Genomic DNA, 21,493 nt, shown 5'->3' on the forward strand with positions numbered 1-21,493 from the left:
ATTGCAAGTACCTCAGTTTTTCGGGGTAATGTTTACTGTCAACTGTTGCAGAAATCTGTCGGACCTTCGTCAGATTGCTCTTATAACGAGGCTGTAAATCACCGTGCATAAGAGGATTTTACGACGGATGTAAACAGGCTGTACGGTACCCCCGAATGCAAATGTAAACTTCTTTTGGCATTGATCGGAGTTTTACGGCTTTGGAAGACGGACACCACCAAAGAAGAACCAGGGCCCATAATTTCCTCAACTCTTCACCACTTAGTCCTACATTTAATCCTTTGATATTAATCCCCCTCGCCGGCAGCTTAGCGCAATCCACGTCAACGTTGCATAAATCCGCGTATCATAAATTAGACATTCCGGAATCGTTTAATAGGTACCATAAGGTCTCACTTTTTTGTCCCTCGGTGTCAGAAGATATTCAGACCAGGCATTTAATCCCAGGCACTGCGTCCATTCAGCACACTCTGTAAGATAAAACGAAGACCTATGTATTACGTGCACGTAGCCGAGTAATAGTTGCTCGGTACTTGAAGTAAGGCTCAATGAGCTCGTAAACAATAGGGCGACCGTTCCGCTAACGAGGGCGACGCGTCTAGTATGTCGACTGATAACTTTTATTACAGTCGGCGGTAACGACACTTTGTAAATACCGGGCTGACAAGGTATATTGGATTTAAATGAAAGTATGCGGTGCCTACGTGAGGATTCGCGCCAACCGGACGCTATAGATACACCGCCGTCTGCAGAAGCTGCGTCAGCAGCGACAGTGTAACATGTCATTCATGAATTGGCCCGATAAAGTAGAAAAGTGCGGACAAATTGATCAAGAACTTAGACTGGAATACCCTTATCTGCCTCGAGGTCCTGCACTCACCGAAAATAGGGTCAACGATCGGGCCCCTTCAAAGAAAACCCTCTTTTTTTCCACGATCCGACAATCTCGTATCTGAAACATAAATACATATTCGTTATTGATATGCCATATCAAGCCGATGCCAACGATACGATATGTCGGGGAAACTCGGTAGAGTTTAAAAGCATGCGCGAATACATAAATACTTAACGTCGATGTTGGGTACATCACTTTCATGAATATTAATCTCTCACTTCAGAGAAATTATCGTAAATCCATGTTTGGCTTAATGAGAGTATCTTCCGTTCTACGGCCTGTAATTTTAATATATTCAATCGTTAATCAATGTCGTCGACCCTCTGTACTCATATGTTGTAAACAATTCGTCAAAGTGTGTGGCAATTCTTTCCACGCGGAACAAGGAAACGAGTCACCGATCAGATGATATCTGCAGCGATAGCAAATATCGTCTGCCGCTGTTAAGAGATACAATTGTTGCGATAGCGATTAAATAAATCTGCAATTGCAAGGTACACTCCCTGTCGGGGGAAGTTCGCTAAATAGCGAGTTAACGCGTTAATTACTCGTACCATTCCACGAGAAGGCCATCACTGTCCGGTAGATTTATTTTTAAGTTTATACACGGTATGTGCTACATAAAATCACATTCATTCGAACTACCTTTTAATTCGGGAAGAATATTTAAAAAATAACGTATACAAATAAACTATTAATAGCATGACCACGAGTACTAAATCGATGGCGATCTATAAGTTACAAAAGAAAGGGGGAAAAAAAAAAAGAAAAGGAAATTAAGTCGTTAATCTTTAGCTTTGATCCATTATGTTGGTTTCGTTCATATTGCTACCGGAGCAATCCTTCTGTATCAACTCGAAGAGAGGCTGTAAGTCTGAGGTCGCCTTGATCTGCGTTACGAACTCACTCAAGGTAGGGTTTTTATCTGCAACAAGATGCCATAAAAATTATCCTTATTAAACATTGATCGACCCCTTTCTAGTAACTCACCAGCGTCGGGGATTTTTAACAACGCTGCAACGGCCCTCAGAGCGGAACGCTTGAGTTCGTCTTGTTTTTCATATTCCTGTTTGACGGAATTAGCCTTCACCTTCATGGTGCAAGTACTCTTCAGCGGTTCCACCAGCCTTTCTAACCCTAGGAAAATGCACATTCACAAAACGTATATTATCCTCAAAGAATAATTACACTGCACTGATGTACCAATTTTAATTTAACCCTTTAAGTGCCGGACAGCGACATATCCTTGTTTACAAGTGCAACTTCGGCCGGCACTAAAAGGGTTAATGATCAGTAGTCCTAAAACAAGGACGAAGACAATAAAAATCGGGCCTTACTCTGTAAGACAGCGGTGGGGCATAATTGCGCTAGCCGGGCAGTCATAAGATAAGTAAGCATTTTGATATCATAGTGATCCTTTAAGCCTGTTTCCACATGGTTCAAGAATTCGAAGACATCCAGTCGGTCGAGACAAGAGTCCAACAAGGTATACATGCATTCGAAGGCCGCCTTTCTTAAGTCCAGCCCATCGTCCACAGTATGCTTGAATGGGCCCATTTCCACTTCCCTAATCAATTCTTTCTGGAAAAGAAAAGTATACGCATTAAATCCTGCTTATCACCCCGTAACCCAACTGCTCGACCAGTTCCGTCTTAAGGTTCCATAAGAGGGTAAAATCGTTCGGTCAAAATGAGAGGAAGGTACGTTGTCTAAAACGATAAGCTATTAATTGATTAGATGATAAGGTACGATTTAAAGGGACGCACCTTGACCACCGTTTCGGTATAGAGATGAGGTAGTACGGAGTCTAGAAGGTCACGTATGAGCATAGGCTTGTTATGTGCTGCGGAGTTAAACGCTACCAGAGCTACCCTTCTGACGTTTAAGTCAGGATCTTCCAAGGCGACCAAGAAACTTCCCATGCACTGCTTCAGCATCGCATCGATTTGCTGAGGCTGCAAAGTAATTAAACACGCGTCACATCATATCTAGAATAATACCCTTTCCTTGTATCAGGTTGAGGAATAAGTTCCCGCACGTCGATAGAATTTCTCTACGTGTTTCGCTTCACCTTAATTATGTAATGTTACGTTAAAAACTGCGAGAACTTGTTCCTCGGGCTAACATCTTTACGGCCACTTGCGGATTGTACCTGGTCCGAAATCGTAAACTTAACAGCTGTAACAGTCGTGGTTCTCATAAGGGCGGAGGGTGATTTTAAGGACTCTTGCAACCTTGGTAACAGAGTTGCAGGATCAATTAACGTCAATTTCCCGAGGCACTCGGCTACTACGTTGCGGGTTCCCTCTTCCGTGCACTCGCAGTGCCTGTACAACAGCATCCAAATAGCAGGCACGAAGTTCTGTAAATGCGACACTCCAGACGGACTGGCCGACTGACACGTGATGACCTGTAACGTTAAATGTGAAATAATAATTTTTTCTTTATTTTATTTACAAGTTATTCAAATACATTGACACATAGCTGTCCCTCAATTTACACGAAGTACGCGCTCCTCGTGGATTGGTTTTACCGCGTAAATTTTTAATAAAAAAAAAAAAAAAGAGGAGACTCGCGTAAATTCTCAAAGTGGTGATCAAGCAACTCAAATTGACATGCGTTGGTAATACTCTCGATCTGTTATTTCAGAAAAATTGTATACAATTTGAAACGAAACAAATGGACACCTAGGTATAACTCTGAACATAGAAAGACTAATTACTATTGTACTGCGTGTGTGCTTACTTCTTTCAGCGAATGAAGAAGAAGATATTGGCGCTTTGGCTGTGCCTCGATCTCTATCAGGATGAAAGGAAGATACACTGACAGATTTCCTACCGCTACGTTTCCCAAGGTGTAGCTAGCAGCAGATTTAACTTCTTCCGATTGGGATGAGAACGAGGACAAGATTACGTGTTTCAACAAATTAATGCCACTCAGATCTCTGTAAACATAATTTTGCCGACAGGCAATATTATACATCTTGGGGAAAAAAAAAACCATTGCTTAAAAAGATAACTTTAGATGTGGAGGAAAATTATGCACGTTGCTAATGCCTTGATATTTTCAATGCGACATATTAATGACAAGGCCATGTTTTAGCTGTACTTGATGACAAAATTCAAGAAACGTTTGATAAGGGGAAAAGCGACTACCGTTTCTATGAATTCGATAAGATCTCCCAGTAGGTGTTAGGCCCATTTTAATCAGTACTAATGATTAATATTAATAATCTGTAACGCCTGCCTTCTATATGTAAGTGAATTTTAGGATAACCGGAACTTACACATGTCGGCCGATTTCTCCGATAACAAGCAGAGCAAAAATGTGCTGTGCGTCGTTTTGCGGATTTTGAACGTCTTTCAGGAACTGTTCTACCACGCACTGAGCCTCCTGGTGCCAAGTGATCGTCAGGGCTGCAGCACACTTTGCCAATGAATGATATGCCTGTTTGTGAAGTACGGACTGAGCAACCGGTGCCACCAGCATCGAAAGAAGTTCTCGATACCCCAGACCTGGAATATCAGCCTGGACCAAAGCTTGAAAGAATTCCAGCATGGAGTTCAGCGCAGCACCTGATTAAAGAATATACAAAATAAATGGCGCAAATAAGAAAATTAATAAGTAAGGTAACATGCCACAAACCTTGCAACAGTGCAGATTTCACCAAGACCAATATCTCCGGTAGAATATTGTCAGAGACTCTCGTCAACGCGACAGGATGTAACTTTGCAATCGTAGTTAATAGGGTAAGAGTTAGCTGAGCAATATGCAGATCGGCCTCGTTCAATAAAGGAGGTAACTCCGCGGTGACCTTGAAAAAAAAATACATGTAGGTAACGAAAGTTTACGAAATCCTCCCTCGTTAAATCTACGCTTAGTTGTAATTCTTCTGGAGTACCTTGTCGAGCAGCTCTGCATGTAACGCGGAGCTGTAATTGCGAACCAAAGTGTCCAGAAGCGTGAGAGACGAGAGTTTCAGAGCTCGTTGATTCTTCCTCAAGAATGAGCCAAGTACCGGAATCGCCTCCTCCTATTGTTAATAAAATTTGGTATAATAATTATGTGTAAGATTTAGATAGCAACCTTCGTCTTATCAGGATTATTTATGTTGGACTTATGTCTACATTGATAATTATGATAAGACCCTTACCATGATAGGCTTGAGGTCCACTCTCAGAGGGGATGCAGCGATGTAAGTCAAAGCCTTAACTGTCGTCAGTCGAGTGATCTCATTGCGAAGTCGATCGAGGAAAATTGGAAGACACACGGGCAGTTCGTCGTATAAAGTATCACCAAGGTGGGCAAGAATCTGCCCCATGCAAGCAATAGCCCGTTCTTTCACCTCCTGATCTATATCTGCAGATCGCAGCCTCATTAAAGTGGATCGATAAATTTCTCCAGAGAGCGATGTGAAATCGAAGCTGCAAGGTTTATCTGAAAGCATCGATACGAAGGATGTTATTAATAAAAAATTGCGAATCCTCAAAAAAAAAAAAAAGATATTCTTAATCAAATTTCCCATTTGCTATAATTAGCGTTCTATATAGGTTTTATTATAAGTGAAACTTACCATGAGGTCTGATAACCTGCACAAGTTGTTGCAAGACGAGAAGGGCTTCGGCTGTAATTTTGTAAAAGGGGTCTCCGACAGCAGCTATCACTGGTGGAGCCAACACTGACATGTGAGCATGGAAAGCTTCCGGATGATGGGTTACGATTAAAGTATGTACGAATGCCAAGGTATCAATCTTCATATTCGACGATGAATTTTTATCTCCCAGGGAGTACTGAATTCCAGGGATCAGTGCAGGGATATGGTTGGTCAATGCACCTGGCAGTACGAGAACTAGTTCCTTCAGAAGGGAAAAACAGTCTTGTCGGGTCTTGATGCTTTTTTCTTTCATTTGACGATGTACCGCTTTAACTATAAGCGGGACTTGCTGCTGCAACAATGAGATAGGTCCCTCTTCATCTTCCATTGAGTCAGGATCAAGCGGAACACCAGTAGCTGGCCTAGTTTGTCGCAACAGTGCAATGTAGGCATGGAAGATGTCAGATTTTACGTTTTCTTCACGTTCTGTAATTGATATAATAATTTCATTTGGTATGCGAGTTTTAGGCAAGTAATTAATAAAAGTACCTTTAAATCTAGCTATAAGAGCCGGTGATACTATTTTATAGAGGTCAGGTAAAAGCTCTCTTCTACTGGATACGACAGCTTCGAGACACTTAGCAGCAGCTCGACGAACTTTCCAACTCATGTCGTCATCATCCGAATATTCGTCTTCGCCATCTTCCTCCCCATCTTCTTCGGTTTCCATAATAACACCTTCGCCGTCAGACAAGTCGTGTACATCATCGTCATAATTGTAGTTCGGATCGTATGTAATATAAAGCAAACAGATTTCTATAATCTAAAAAAGAAATTTCATTAATAATTTGTTTAAACGACCAGGTATAGTAGTTTTATACAGATGCGAGGCTTTAACGCCAGAAAGTAATCGTTACTTTATTTATATGAGGAGTAATCTCTTTAGGACATCGATACACGAAAGCCTCAAAGGCCTGAAGACAGTATTCCCTTAATTCATCGTCATCTTCGTTACTGTACTGTACAATCAGTGGCATAACTCTTTCGACTTGTTCACCGAACCTGTGGCCTGCTTGGCGACTAGAAAAGGATAAATATGACATTTTTCCATTCTATAGAAGACACGGAGGTCTTTATTGTATTAATAATACTTTACTGACTTATTAAAAGTACTGACCAGATTGATGCGATGCATTGTATATAAGTACGAATTACATTCTTCACCTTTTGTGTTGCAAGGCCTTCGCGTAAGTGATCTAGCAGCTTGTTATACAAATAGTTGTTGCTAGATATCAAAAGGTGGCTCAAAGCCACGATTGTACGTTTGCGTACTGCTTGACGTGGAGAAGCGAGCTGTGGCAGCAGTGCAGCTAGAATCATTGGATGAAAAGTAACCAATAAAGCGCCAAAGCGCGATAATAAGTCAGCTACAATGTCAAGAGCTTCAAGCTGCACAGACACATCTTCTTGCTACAAAGAAAAATTATGAAATTGCTGAGCACACCGTTAAGCACATATTAAATACTATTACAAACTAGCATACCTTTTCAATGGCACTACTTAAACGGCCAATGATTCTTTTGCAAACATTTTCTGCAAGGTCTGTAGATCCAAGTGGTAGCTCAGATATTACTGTTTTTAAGCCAATGCTAGAAATATCACGTAGCTGTTCTTTGTCGGAAACCATATTTCCACAGAGAGCATCCACTATCGTTTCTACTTGGTATTCTTTTACTTTATTAACCAATGGACCCAAACTGAAACAAATGCCATAATTCTAATAAACTTGTATACGTAAATGCTAATTTATTAAAGATTTGTCAATATTAACATTTAATATCGTAAGAGGATTATAATAAAACGCATTCACGATCAAGCAATTAAAAAAAAAAATAACAATTTATGATTGAATCAATTGAACGTAATTGCCAATTAGTCTTACCATTTTACAGCTAAATTTTGTACTTCTCCATTTTTGTCTTCTAATAATTTCAGTAGCATCTTTACAACTTTGCGCTCTGAGTCATCATCCAATTTGATACTATCTTTCTGCAATTCTGTCATCAGATCGTTCGTTGCCATAAACCTGAAATCCTTGTCGCTAGATGTCATCTAAACAAATAATTCATTATTTTTATTTTTGCAACAGATCCCATAGAGTTGATACCTTATAAAACAAATGGTTTAAGGTAAGGAACAAACATTACATAATAACTCGCCATCTCGATGGAAAAAGAACTTATGATTATACATCAAATTTTTAAAATATTAACAGTTCTGTATGTACACAAACATTACAGCAAAATTTAAATATCTACCATAATTAATCCTATTAAGCAGTATTAAAATAAAATTACACTCAGAAATAACATTTAAAATCGTTTCCCATAGTACATACATTACATTAAACCCAACACAACGAGGAAATGATTAAAACAGGTAGAGAATTTCTGCAAAAAATTAACATCGCTAATAAAATTCTAACACACCAAGCGATCAAATTTAACAGAACATTTTCCTCGATAATCAGAAAATGTGACCTAACGAAGGTCTACGATTCTGCATCCATTTTCCCAGATAATCTTATATTTGTATTCATATAATATTGATAAACAGTTCTTTCAAGAGTCTCATTATTACGAATATCCGATGGAAAATACTCATTAGGCTGTCAATCTCCTTAAATTAACATAAATGTCGACAAAGCGAGAAAATAAGGCAAGATTCCAGAAAACCGGATTACCGCCGGAAAGAGGTTAGATTTTGGAAAAGACGACAAAGCGTCGCCGGCCGCATTATATCGACACTTGGCAAGTAAATTAATGAAAAAGCATGCAATTCGTAAATTCTCATCATAAATCGATTGTGAATAATGATTTTGTTAAAATACCTTTTCAAGCAGATTCGCTATTTGATACGAAACACTAGCCATGATCGAGAACTTTTTCGACGGCCGGTTCAAGTGTCGATTCTATGTTTCGAATAATAATTGAACACAAAGAAAGAAAACTGGGAACTGTCGCGACTCCGCGGAGTGCAGAACTCTCGGCGATTTCTTTTCGAGTGGGAATTCGTGGCGAACGAGATTTTCATTGAAATTCCACTATCAACAGCATTTCACGAACTGCTGTAGACTGCTGCGGAGGAAGTCAAGGAAATGCCAAAATTTTGACTACAATCGGGCGTTCTAAAACCTGAACGGTTCACGACTACGACCAATCACGACATCTCAATGGATTGTAATCGCTGGTTATTTGCCGTCTTGTTGGAAACTCATAAATGGGTTTATTATTTAAGCTGAAACAGTTCATGCCTCTGCCGACAGGTGGCGAAACGTGAACAGAAAAATGGCCACTGACCATGCATCTAAAGGATGTCAGCATTGAAATATATAGTAAATTTAATATACAGTAATAATAAATATATAGTAAACGTTCGTCACCCTTAAGGTGATATGAAAATGGTATTTGAGAAGTCAATCGTTTATATAACTTTCTTACGAATTGTACTTGTAAACTTATAATCAAAATCATCTTTCATCCCAATCATTCTAGATTTATGATAAATACTATTCGTATTATATAATGCTACTTAATATCTTTTTTATTTTCCGACAATGGTAATTCGCCATGCACTGTATACATTTACAAAAAAGATATGCAGATGTATTAATTGCATTAAAAACACGTATAGTTGTAGCTTCTTATGGTAATACACTATTTTTAAACGTGGTGTCACTTAATAATATACTGCAATTGATCATGTAAAAATCCAATGGTATGCTCACGGAAAGGTACGATTACATTACTTTTGAAACCAATTGCACCAGCCTCAAAACATAATTGTGATACTTAAGTTATTCACAATCACGTTACAATCTGAACGAAATAAGCTCCATCATTAGGAGGAAGCTTACAATTGCACAAATAAATGTGATCGATAAAACATTCTACCAGACCCGAGATCTTGTTTCTAAAGTAATGCATTGTTACCCATCCATGTTTATTTTCATTCATACATTAACATTGAATTTCCTCCTAGCTTATTCCGCCTTTTAAGTCTGAAATTGAAAAACTTGAATGACTCGAATTCATAATTCTCAGAATGGCCCTTAAAACATTTTTAAAGAATAAATACTAAAGGAACTTATATGTAAAATAATTTATGTATACACGTACTTATAATACACGTTACATTAAACAGGCTCGTTTGAAGCGGCGTACAATTTTGAATACAGTATGTTCTTGTTCAATTCGGTGCAATGACGTCTCAGTTGTTATCGTGGACGAGACAGGTGGACATTCTTCAGGTGATAAGAAAGGGTCATTCTATATATATAAAATGACCCTTTCATATCATCTTAAGGTGACGTAAAAATGGCATCAAAGTGGTGTAGTTCATGAAACTTTTCTCCGAACTGGATGTACCGAATAGTTTCAAACCTAACGTGAATATGGAGGTTATAATGAAGGTCCTGACCCCCACGAAATTTCAATTTTTTAAAAATTTGTTTACTCATTTTCAAAATGGTTAGATAAAAAATGAAATTTTTGGATGCCACTATCACATCCCCTTAATGAAGTCGATTATCAATAACAAAGTTCACCCCGATGTGCAACGATTGAGTATTTGCACACAGAGTATGTAATACTGAGCAGAGGAGCCCAATCAATGGGCAAGGTATAAATTGTTAAGCGCACTCCAAATGAATCATATCACTTATCTGTAACAATGTTTTGTGCCTGTATAAACGCAGGTGTGAGGTTTTCTCAATATCTTTTCAAGATTGAAGTTACTTCCTTAATGTCGTTAACTGTTAGAGATTAATCACGTATAGAAAGATTCTGCCAAATAAATTGGCCTAAGACCCAAATTTGACTCGCTTTTATTTACTTTTTACGTCGTATAGTCTCAACCTTACGACCTTAGAGAACGGAAAAGCAAAATTGCAAATCTGTCCCTACAAAGAGAGGTTCGGTACTGATAAAAGTTACTTTCAGTTGATAAAATGTTCAACGGCGTTTGAGTATAATTTGCGAACTTGCGGATAATTTAGGAGACGAAGTTATTGTCCCTTGATCTAGGAAATCTGAGGAATCTCAAAGTTTACGTTAAGATTGGCAGAATGCGCAAGCTTGACAATAGTTGACAACTTCACGGCAATACGAGCGGCTTCGTCGAGATCATCTACGGGCACAATTTTCAGGCCTGCATTTGCTATCAGAGCTTTTGCCTCGTCTACGTTCGTTCCCTAGAAACAAATATTAATATTATCACAAAGAACATTTAAGTAGTGGTGATAAGATTGTTAAAACTATTTAATTAATAATCACCTGCAACCTAACAACGACAGGAATTTTAAGGCTAAGTTCTTTCGTTGCCGCGATAATACCTTCAGCAATGACATCGCATCGCATGATGCCTCCGAAGATGTTAACTAGAAGAGCATGAACCTAAAAGTGATAAGTAATTCGATTACAGATTAATCCAACGAAGCATAAATTTTAATTTCCAACCATGTTTCAGAAATGGAAATAAGCAGGAATAATAATTAATTCTACTCACTCTTGGATCTGACGTAATGATTTTAAAAGCCTCCTTCACAGCGGAGGTGGTAGCACCGCCACCAACATCCAAGAAATTAGCAGGTTCTCCACCATGGAGCTTAATAATATCCATGGTAGCCATGGCTAACCCGGCACCATTTACCATGCAGCCAATATTACCATCAAGAGCAATGTAATTTAAATCAAACTTTGCTGCTTCGACTTCCTTTACGTCTTCCTGGGACCAATCTCTTAAAGCAAATAACTCCTTTTGCCTGAACTCAGCATTATCATCGAATCTGCATTTGCAATCCAGTGCAAAATCTAACACGAAAAATAGACAAAACAATTAAACCTCCATTTTTTAAGTATTTATAAACATTTTAAAGAAATTATTAATGTAACGATTAACCTTACATTTCCCGTTGATATCTTCAGCGAACGGATTCACTTCCAGAAGGAGAGCATCCTTCTTAACGAATAAGTCATACAGACTTACGATGATCTTTCCAACGTAATCCTTTACTTTTTCAAGACCTAGTTTCGCAGCAATTCGATTTGCCTGTTCCGGTGTTACTCCTGTGTCAATATTAATAGGTTCGTACGTAATAGCTCCAGGATTTGTAGCAGCCACTTCTTCGATATTAACCCCACCCTGGCTCGATGCAATTATTACAGGCCCCTAATTGTAACATACAATTAAAAATAAGTATACCTCTTGCCCAGAATTATTTAAACAAGGTAATCATTATCGGGTCATCTAAATTGCTATTAAACTTACACCAAAAGCCCTTTCCATCATAATAGCAATGTAGTATTCCTTACGAGGAAACATACGCTGTGTAACCATTACTGCATTGCATATCCTTCCTGCTTCGCCTGTCTGTTTTGTTACCAGGATTTTACCTAACATCTTGCTAGCTAACTCTCTCGCTTCCTCAGGACTGAAAATAATAGTATATCAAAGTTTAGACTGTAATTGCAAATATGAATTATAAATTTAAATCGATATAATGAAAGCAGTGTCCATTAAGAAATGAATTATTAAATACTTACGATTCGCACATCTTGACTCCGCTAACATTGGTACCCTTAAAGTGTCCTTTCCCACGACCTCCGGCAAGAACTTGCGCCTTAAGAACTATGTCCTTCGTTTTCAAGTCGGCAGCAAATTTTGCCGCCTCATCTGGCGTTTTAGCAACGCCAAACTTTGGCGTCGGGATGCCAGCTTCATTAAGTAAACTGTAGCTGATGTGTTCATGGACATTTAAGTTTCTCACCGGCTGCTTCGCCACCCCAGCTTTGCATGCTAGAATCTAAAAAATATCAGCTTATGAAATCCTGAAGAGTAAATCCATTAAATCCGTAACTGCTATTGTAATGTACATTCCACTATTCCATAAGTGATAAACACTTTATTTTTAGACTAGGGATTGAAGAACGTTGGAAAGTGAACGGCAATGGATTACATATCATTAATTAATACCATTAAATATCACTTCATAAGATACATTTTTTTAAATATAAAAGATAAGACAATGTTATAAACAGTCCAATATGTTAACGATTTATAAATGTTTACATTATGTAAGAGAATCTAATCGCTTAAGCTTCGAGAAGTACCATAATAGTAATTCCTCTTTATTTAGAACGGCCTTCGAAGGATAGAGCTTAAATATAAGTTCAGTGCCATAGAGAGCCAACGACATTGACCTACACATTCTGTATCAGTCGGCTTACATCACAGAAGACTTACTGCTCGTTTGGTTTTAAATACTTGCAGTCAAGGACACGCAACGAATACCTCAACCTAATGCTATCATTCCAACGAGAACAAAAGGTGAAATATGTCTCAATCGGCAAGGTTTTTTTTGCACCGTTCACAATTTCTTACAAAAACTTACTTCGCTCAGAAATACCAGTGACGATTGATTCTATGCTTTGACATCCCGAAACATCATTTGGCATCGGAACATTAATTCTAATCGATCACATTCCAGTTTCCAAATATACAACAATGACATTTTATATATTCTTTCTTTAAGTTCTACATTTCTTTCGACAAATGTCAAAGTCGCTGTTTGACAGTGCAAGAAACATCGACGGGGGAATTGCGACGTCAGCGTTCACGTTGCGAGTGTCAGTTATTACTTCACGAAAGACAATTGCAAGGTGCGCAATAAAAAAGATGCTGATAGACAAAACCACGAATGTCGTTCGAAAAGTCACTTTTTCGAACAATTCAAAATGCGAGATATTTCTAATTAGAATGGAACGTCAAAGCAGCACAACGGCCGCGTAGGTGTCAGCCATCCGAGGTCTACCAAGCGCGGGTGACAAAATTATTCAATTACGGTTAATCGAATGCAAGCAGGATCTGACCTAAGCGATCGGCCGGTCGCGGCGAGACCGCGGATGGTCGAGGAAACCCCTTATGTAACTGACACTGCGGATTTTCCCCAGAAATTCGATTAGCGAGGAGGCTTTGACAACCCGAAATCCTTGGCTTCGAATACGACGACCCTGGCGCCCAATTTAGCAGACTACACACATCTAACATGGTGATCGCCCTTTTGTACTTCCGAGCTCCCTTGTGAGGCTCCTCTCCGTCCCGAAGGAACGTATTTTCGACATTCGGAGAGACTCCCGACTAGGGAATAATAATTGACGGTCGATTCGTTAAAAAGCGTACCTTGGACCCGTTAAATCGGGCGAGGTTTTCGGCAAGCGAGATCGTCCGCGACAGCATGGTGGCCATCTTGATTCAGCGGTGGCGGTCGACTGCCAAAGTGCCAGATATTAGCCTTGCCCTCGTGTCCCCACCTTTCCTGACGCTTCGTTTTAGAAGCTGACGTAAACCCGCCGAGGACATGGCAGCACCGTATTCCCGACGCCGGCGCGGCGCGTCTTCTGCGCTGGACGCATTTAAATTCAAACTCCATTGTTTTTGTTACTTATTCGCAAAACTTCTCAAAGCCTGAGCAACGCCATCTTGGATTTCTTGATTTCACTACTTGTAACTACTTGCCGAATTAAGATGATATGAAAGGCGCTGAGAAATAAATTTCATATCACCTTAATATTCCAATCTATCCGTCTTTTTACCAGAGATTGGCTCAAACCTTGTATAGAAAGTTTACTTGAAGGCAATTTGCTTATGTAAAAACACTGGTACATTGTCATACAAAAATATTAGCGCTAATAAACAATTATCGTACAAAAGAGATCTTTCAGTGCATCTCAATTGAGATTGTTAGTACTAGTTCCATGCTGATTTACTTAATTTCTTTTAGACCGTGGTTAGTGGCAGACCGCATCGTTATCGTCTTTGGGACTGAGAGTAATGTCCATGTTCAATGAATTTGCCAAACGCACAATCTTTGCCAACTTCACAGCAGCTTCGGCAGCTTCTGCAAAGTCTTCGATTGGGATGAGTCCCAATTTCGATTGTATTATCAGGGAGCGTGCCTGTTCAACATTGGTGCCCTGGATGAAGCGATGGACCAGATTAAAACAGCATACTATTCTATTACACTAGGAACTTATTCCTTAATTTAGTACAATAAAATGATCTTTTTAAAAAATTATCAAATACCTCTAATCTGATCACTACAGGTATCTTAAGCTTAAGATCCGAAGAAGCTTTGATGATGCCTTCGGCAATAATGTCACAACGAATAATGCCTCCAAAGATATTGACTAGAATAGCTTCCACCTAAGCAAAAGTAACATATTGACGCATTATCGTAACAAATATTAATGTAAACGAGACCACTTCGATGCCACTATCACATCACCTTAAGATATTCAATACTACCAAGTTTTTATTCTTTCAGTTACTTCGGTACCTTGGGATCAGAAGAGAGTATTTTGAAAGCTTCGGTGACTGTTTCGGTGGTTGCACCTCCACCGACATCCAAAAAATTAGCAGGACTTCCCCCATAAAGCTGAATGATATCCATCGTTGCCATTGCTAAACCTGCTCCATTAACCATGCAAGCAATATTACCGTCCAGTGTAATATAATTTAAATTATGTTTGCTAGCTTGCGCTTCTTTTTTATCTCGTTGACTCCAATCTCTTAAGTCATGCAGCTCTTTTTGTCGGAAGTCCGCAGAATCGTCAAAATTCACCTTGCAGTCCAAAGCAAAGACTGAAATATCGTAAAAAGTTTCGTGAACGATTGACCCCTCGGATGACACTTTCGCATCCCCTTAATTTAAGTCAACCTATTATATATCTTCTTGTCATTTGTTTAACTTAAATTTTACAGAAACTCGCTTACATTCATCGTTTATATCCCTGGTCAGAGGATTGATCTCAAGAAGAAGAGCATCCTTTTCGAGGAACAACTCGTAGAGGTTGCATATAATTTCAGATATCTTTTCCTTCCCTTCTTTAATGCCCAATTTAGCAGATACGCTGTTAGCCTGCTCCGTTGTTAATCCCTTCGATATGTCTATAGGAATATATGACACAGCCTCAGGGTTCGTAGCAGCTACTTCTTCGATGTTCACTCCGCCTTGGCTCGAAGCAATTATAAGAGGTCCCTACGTCAGAAGAATAGTTTCTCAATTTATATAAATGTGAAATGTATAATAATTTATATAAAAAAAAAATAAACAACAATAAAATCTAGTCATCTAAGTAATTTGAATATTTGTTCCCTGCCAATATTGGTTCGTTCAAGCTCCGTTAAAGAAATAATCCTTATAGTACCTATAAGAATATTTTATCTTTTAAACCTACTGCCGAGAATAGGGTATCACTTAATAAACTTACACATGGATATGCCCGGTCGAAAGTAATTGACAAGTAATATTCCTTCCGCGCATACATGCGTGACGTCACCATTACAGAGTTGCAGATTTTCCCTTCTGGTCCGCTTTGCTTCGTCACCAGAACGTTTCCTATCATTTTACGTGCCACTTCTTTAGCTTCCTTAGCACTGTCATTAAACGAGAATTAAAATCACTTCGATTACACGAATGTACAATTACATTTGAATTTTGCGATAAAGATGCAATATAAATCTCACTTGTCGCATACATTGACACCGGACACATCAGAATCCTTGAATCGTCCCTTCCCCCGTCCACCGGTTAAAACTTGAGCTTTCAACACAATGTCCTTTAACTTGAGTTTCTTGACAGCTTTTTCAACATCTTCGGGAGTCTTTGCGACCATGAACGGCGGTGTAGGAATTCCAGCACCTCGTAACAGTTCATAAGCTTGGTGTTCATGAATCTCTAAATGTCGCATTTGCTGTGTCCTGTGCGGACATTTCATCGCAGAAATCTAAATTGAACGATAAAAACGCAAATAACAATAAAAAATACGTCGCTAGGCTTTTAAAATAAATATTAACAATTTCGTAGATTTCTGTTCGCATACCTTTTCACAATGACTTTTGGAAAATGTCAATGAAGCGCGAAATACACGTGACAACATCGTGTCGTCCCTCGTTCACATAACAGAATTCTCACAAAAGCGGATCAGCAAGATCCGTCACTTGCGTATAAACAATTAAAACGATTTTATATAACGATTATAAAATTAAAAAGAATATATTAGCGGTAAGAAAAAATGCTGGTTGTCAGCAGAATCGCGACTTGACTCGTTTCGGCTGAAACTTCAGTCTTCGCGGCTCACATTCTAACTTTCACGATAATATCGTTTATCACAGAAGGCAATGGACTGACAAACGTAGACAAAAGAAATCTCTCAATGCTCGAGGAAGCACGAGCAAAGCATCATCAGCAAATACGAACTGATAATTTAAATAAACCATTAAAAGGACTCCGTTTCATCTCCCACTGCGATGTCTATGAGTTACGCTAATAGTAATGTTAAAGTTCAGCGATTATCGCATCAACAATGACCCTATTACCAAGTCCAATGATAATCGCTCGATTGCACCCGTATTACGATAGCTTTGTTCGATGTTAAGTGTACATTAAACAAATTGTAGTAAACTAGTACGTTTAGTGAGGAAGAAACATACAAAGGCTAACGAACGATACCGAGTGGTAAAGAAATGCCACTCCTTCATGTTCCATTTCTGTACCTTTATTGTACAAATTTCAGGTATCTTCGCGCAACTACTGTACAGAATGTCGCTTATCTTACGTACATTAATTAGTAATCACTTGCTACGCTATACAGAGTCAACTTTAAAGGTGTTCCAGTAGTACCGAGCGACACTCCATTTATTAATGTAATGTTAATACCGTGAAAAGCAGCATAATTCAGACATCATCGCATTATTCAACCGACGTTAAGAGTATCTTGGTTTGTCTTTCCATTTAGTAAGCAAATTCCGAACTCCCGGTAGCTTTAAAAGAAAATAGTGATCGACGTAATCGCTTCAACGCTTAAGCAACTCGTAAACGGAAAGTGCAATATAAAAGAGAAATACGCGATGCCATCTCTCGTTATCTCAATTATCTCAATTGCAATGGGAATTCTCAATTCCCTTCTTACATCTAATCCTGCGACACTGTCACAGGAATATTAATAATAAATTAGTGAGCGCGGTCACCATACCGCATTCTAACCGAACGAATGTTAATCTTAAAATACTGACAACAAATTTCATGTCGTCGAAAGTGTCTGGATCTAAAATTCATCGTTCCAATTTGAGTAGTTCAATTGAATACTTTTAACAGTAAAAGTGATTTTTATTTCATCTCCGCCATGGCGAGATGAACCTTTCTTTGAAGTTTCTGATATACATACGTCTATACGTATAATATATTACTCTAAATACTTAATCACTCGTTCTACCTTCGCACGATATAACAGCAACAAAGTCGAGAACGCATGTACCGCCGATTATTTAATATTTGTATATTGTTCATACGCGCACTTTAGCTATAAATGTTGCAAATCCCCAAATCTCTCTCTCGTTGCTGCAGTCTTCAGGTTTTCATCCAGTATACATTTATTGACAGCTCGTTCACAAACTGAATCTCTCGTTGAGGGTTCGCCCTGTAACTCCGAAACTTCTCCCACAATTACTCACGTTGTACATTAAAGTACTAAATGTACGGTCGTCGTCGTCCACAGAAACCGGTGCAATCTGACGTTGCCAATTTGACAGTGACACTGTTATGTTGTGTTTCGATTGTGACCTGGGCACTGACCTGGATCTTGACCTAGACCTGGACCTCGACTTTGATCTCAGTTGACCATATATCTGGGGACGACTCATCTGTGACACGATACAAACTCTTTATGAGATATGAAATTAATACAACTTCCGGGGCAATTGTTTCAAATGTTACACGTCATATTTTCGTGCACTTCCACGTAACTAAATTTAGTACTCTGTTCTTTTTAATGTAATATTTAAATGGCGCAAACGGAAAGTCTGCTAAAATACTTGTGGCTGTGGATGTATTAAACAATACGGTTTGAATTATAGATCGGGTACTAATTAAATGGTTCTATAAATTGAAGGTCATTACCAGATTCATGTTTTGCACACTAGGTCTAAACGGCGATCGTCCTCTGGGTAGTTGTTGAAAGTTGTTAATGTTGGCTCTGGCTTGATTTTGCGACAAAATGAGAGATTGTTGACGAGGATCTGCTAGATAGTTTCCGCTTAACGCAGACATGAAGTTGACGTCAAAAGCAGGATTTGCTCGATTAGAGCTATAACATTAAAAAATGGTATAATTTAAAACATTACGAATTGATCTTAATTGTATCATTGAATTTAATATTGTCATACTTCAGTCTTAGGAGCTTTTGTTCATATTGTGCTCTCCTTTGAGCCCTTAGGATTTGATCGGAACGAAGTCCACCGGTGGTGAAACGACGCTGAGATGTCAGTATTTGTTGTGGACGTTCCAGAGTACGCTGTTGAAGAGCTGTGAGTGACTTTCCCCCCATTGGTGGAATCTATAATTACATATTGCAGATGAGAAAGTATTTCATCTGCCACCTTCTCGGATAATTAATATCTTCCGCTACTTCAAACACTTATTACTTTATTTCTATTTTTCTGACATCTATTGAAATTGGAATTCACATGTTTTGTAAAATGCTTACTACCTTGGTAAAAATAAGATCTACGATTGGCCTTACAAAACTTACCCTGAATTTATTGGTAAGTGTTGTCTGGTTTTCCCGTTGAAAAAGCACTTGTTTGGAACGTTTCATGCGGTTTCGATAAGCAATTTGTGCCGGACTTTGATAACCCAAACGATTGTACACAGAATCTGGATCTCTTAAGTTGGGGAGACTGTTGGTTTTCTTAAGGAGGCCTTTTTTGTTGACAAACCCTCCTTGTCCAAAATTCATGTTTATTCGGTTTCTGCCACGATTTGCACTTAATTTATTTCCTTGACTGCGTCGAATGACGTAACTTCCTTTGGGATTATTTTTTTGTATATTACGATTGAGCGACAGATTGCTTCGAGATTTTGTAATGCCTCCAGGTTTAACGTATCGCTTTTTGACGAAACCATGTAAAGTGGTTTGATTACGTTGATTACGCCAAGTAGGATCTGCACTATGGTCCCCAGGTTTAACTCCGCGGTTCTTAAAACCTCCTGGGCCTCGGAGAACACTGCTGCCTCGAATTTGCTTTGCACCACCCTTTTCACTGGTAGTTATAGGCTTTTTCTTTTTCTTCTTTCTCTCCATCTTTATGATATCATCTTAAAAGGAAGAAAATCAGAAGATTTAGTGAGCGTACGGTCTCAACAGCAAATTTGGTTTCCTAAAAAAGGTTTATTCCAGAGATGTGAAAACTCTCCCGAGGTGAAGATTTTTCAAACATTATCGATAAGGCATAGTAGCTCTCTTGAAATAAGGCATTCATTCAATTCTTCAAAATAATATAACATTTTTAATCACACCAATTCAATAAACAGCTTATTTTATTCTCGTAATGAGGAATTCGTTTGATTCTTCAGAATGTAGTTTAATAATTTTAAATCGGTGTATTAAAGATTAGAAATATTAAAATACATATGTGAGATGCACATTTTATTTATTATTTTCATTCTCCTTGCAAAATGATTTAGGTATTCTATTACTCGTTTCATGACCAACTTTTTAAAACCTATATATTTTAAATTAAATACCAGACATACAAACACCAAAGGATTTATATTCAAGCTTTTAAATCAAAGAAATAATATTTTATATGGAATTAAAATTTAAAATAGGCTGTTTACATGATCATAACCGCATATACTTGTACATTTTACAAATATTCTTTTAGACATTCTTTTACAATCATTAAATAAACGTGGATAAATTATTTAACAGCAATCATAATCTTCATCTTATAATAAATAAACATATATTAAAAAATACATTAAAATGTAAAATATTAACTATTTATGGAATGTTATAATTTAACAAAATTCAAATATATTCATTTATGAGCGGAATGCAACTCTCGTCTTTTCTTGTCACGGTTTTCATCATTGTCACCTCGTTAATAGAACCAGACACGTTTTCTGATCTATGGTTGGAAAAGTACTCTTTGTGTGCAATTAATTCCTGAAACTTCTTATAACAGATGAATGTCCTTTTCACAGTCCCAAGAAATTTAAAGAACTTTGTCAGAATCCATATCGCCTCCTTCAGAATAAGCGATCAATCTTTACGTGTCGTTTACACCATGCAGCAGATTCTTATCACCGATCTAGTGGCATTGCTTTATAATTACAGTTGCTCGAAGTTTCTCAACGATAGTCGGTATCATATCTCGATAAACGTTTTAGTACTTCCATTGATCGTAATATTACATCCTCGATGGCAAAAATGTTGAACAAGTGTTCGGTAGATGACATTTGATCGGAGGCTCCGATCTTTCCAACGGCTCTGGAAAATTCAACGAGCCTCGATGGGATGTATTATCAGCGCAATGGTATCGACGGAAAAACTGTGCAGCAGTTATTGACTTAAAAGGGTCGGAGATCCTCTATATGGGTCAATTCTTTCGGCGATGGAGAGTGAGTCACACGACGTCGATTTACTCGGGCAGCACTACGTAGACATTGGTTGCATGGGTCACCATCTTAAATCAATTGGCACATCCAATCGCCCTATATTCGTGCTAGGAAATCGTCTCGACTCGTCAAGAGCCTTGCAATTGAAGAGCACAATCTTCGATGGGCCTATTATCCGGCCGATGGACCAAGAAAGCAGAAGCTTGCTCGCCATTTTCTCTTGCGTAAGAAAGGAACGCAGTCGTACGCTCACGGAGGGTAATCGGCAAAATTTCTAGATTTTCGGGACTCAGCCCACTTACCGAGTGACATATTTACTTTCGCGTCAATGTCTGTCATATTGCTGGAGGTGTTTTTAATCGATAGAGTATTTCACACGCGAGCACTGAATCGAAATTCAAGATTCGCAGCTATCAACAACTCTCACCAACGCACGAGTCGATCCATGAACGTAATCCAAGATGGCGTCCGAGAAACGGAGCGACCA

At 38.6% G+C, this 21,493-nt stretch overlaps 3 protein-coding genes across 3 annotated transcripts; all 3 read right to left on the reverse strand.

Annotated features, from left to right (window-relative positions):
• Window positions 1-1,451: 1,451 nt before the first annotated feature.
• LOC105696410 (cullin-associated NEDD8-dissociated protein 1) lies at window positions 1,452-8,961 on the reverse strand. Its single transcript, XM_012418840.1, has 17 exons — window positions 8,380-8,961; window positions 7,432-7,601; window positions 7,033-7,246; window positions 6,667-6,959; window positions 6,407-6,569; window positions 6,039-6,312; window positions 5,469-5,975; window positions 5,049-5,332; window positions 4,797-4,928; window positions 4,541-4,709; window positions 4,182-4,470; window positions 3,641-3,839; window positions 3,048-3,305; window positions 2,662-2,850; window positions 2,233-2,476; window positions 1,886-2,032; window positions 1,452-1,820 (listed from the first exon to the last, which is right to left on the reverse strand). The coding sequence occupies exons 1-17, from the start codon at window positions 8,419-8,421 to the stop codon at window positions 1,687-1,689; spliced, it is 3,708 nt and encodes a 1,235-aa protein (XP_012274263.1). The 5' UTR covers window positions 8,422-8,961; the 3' UTR covers window positions 1,452-1,686.
• Window positions 8,962-9,161: 200 nt separating this feature from the next.
• LOC105696372 lies at window positions 9,162-16,796 on the reverse strand. Its single transcript, XM_023434454.1, has 14 exons — window positions 16,430-16,796; window positions 16,074-16,333; window positions 15,818-15,983; window positions 15,321-15,585; window positions 14,884-15,188; window positions 14,631-14,750; window positions 14,348-14,521; window positions 13,728-13,793; window positions 12,092-12,351; window positions 11,817-11,979; window positions 11,453-11,717; window positions 11,055-11,359; window positions 10,823-10,942; window positions 9,162-10,740 (listed from the first exon to the last, which is right to left on the reverse strand). Exons 1-14 carry the CDS (start codon window positions 16,484-16,486, stop codon window positions 10,570-10,572), a joined length of 2,697 nt encoding a protein of 898 aa, XP_023290222.1. The 5' UTR covers window positions 16,487-16,796; the 3' UTR covers window positions 9,162-10,569.
• A 286-nt stretch (window positions 16,797-17,082) lies between these two features.
• On the reverse strand, window positions 17,083-21,471 carry LOC105696415. Its single transcript, XM_012418846.1, has 5 exons — window positions 21,309-21,471; window positions 19,136-19,701; window positions 18,771-18,940; window positions 18,505-18,691; window positions 17,083-18,248 (listed from the first exon to the last, which is right to left on the reverse strand). The coding sequence occupies exons 1-5, from the start codon at window positions 21,343-21,345 to the stop codon at window positions 17,994-17,996; spliced, it is 1,215 nt and encodes a 404-aa protein (XP_012274269.1). The 5' UTR covers window positions 21,346-21,471; the 3' UTR covers window positions 17,083-17,993.
• Window positions 21,472-21,493: the final 22 nt, after the last annotated feature.

This window comes from Orussus abietinus, unplaced genomic scaffold (genome assembly GCF_000612105.2).
Source record: "Orussus abietinus isolate OABI.00-Male unplaced genomic scaffold, Oabi_2.0 scaffold15, whole genome shotgun sequence".
In the NCBI taxonomy this organism is placed as follows: Eukaryota; Metazoa; Arthropoda; class Insecta; order Hymenoptera; family Orussidae; genus Orussus; species Orussus abietinus.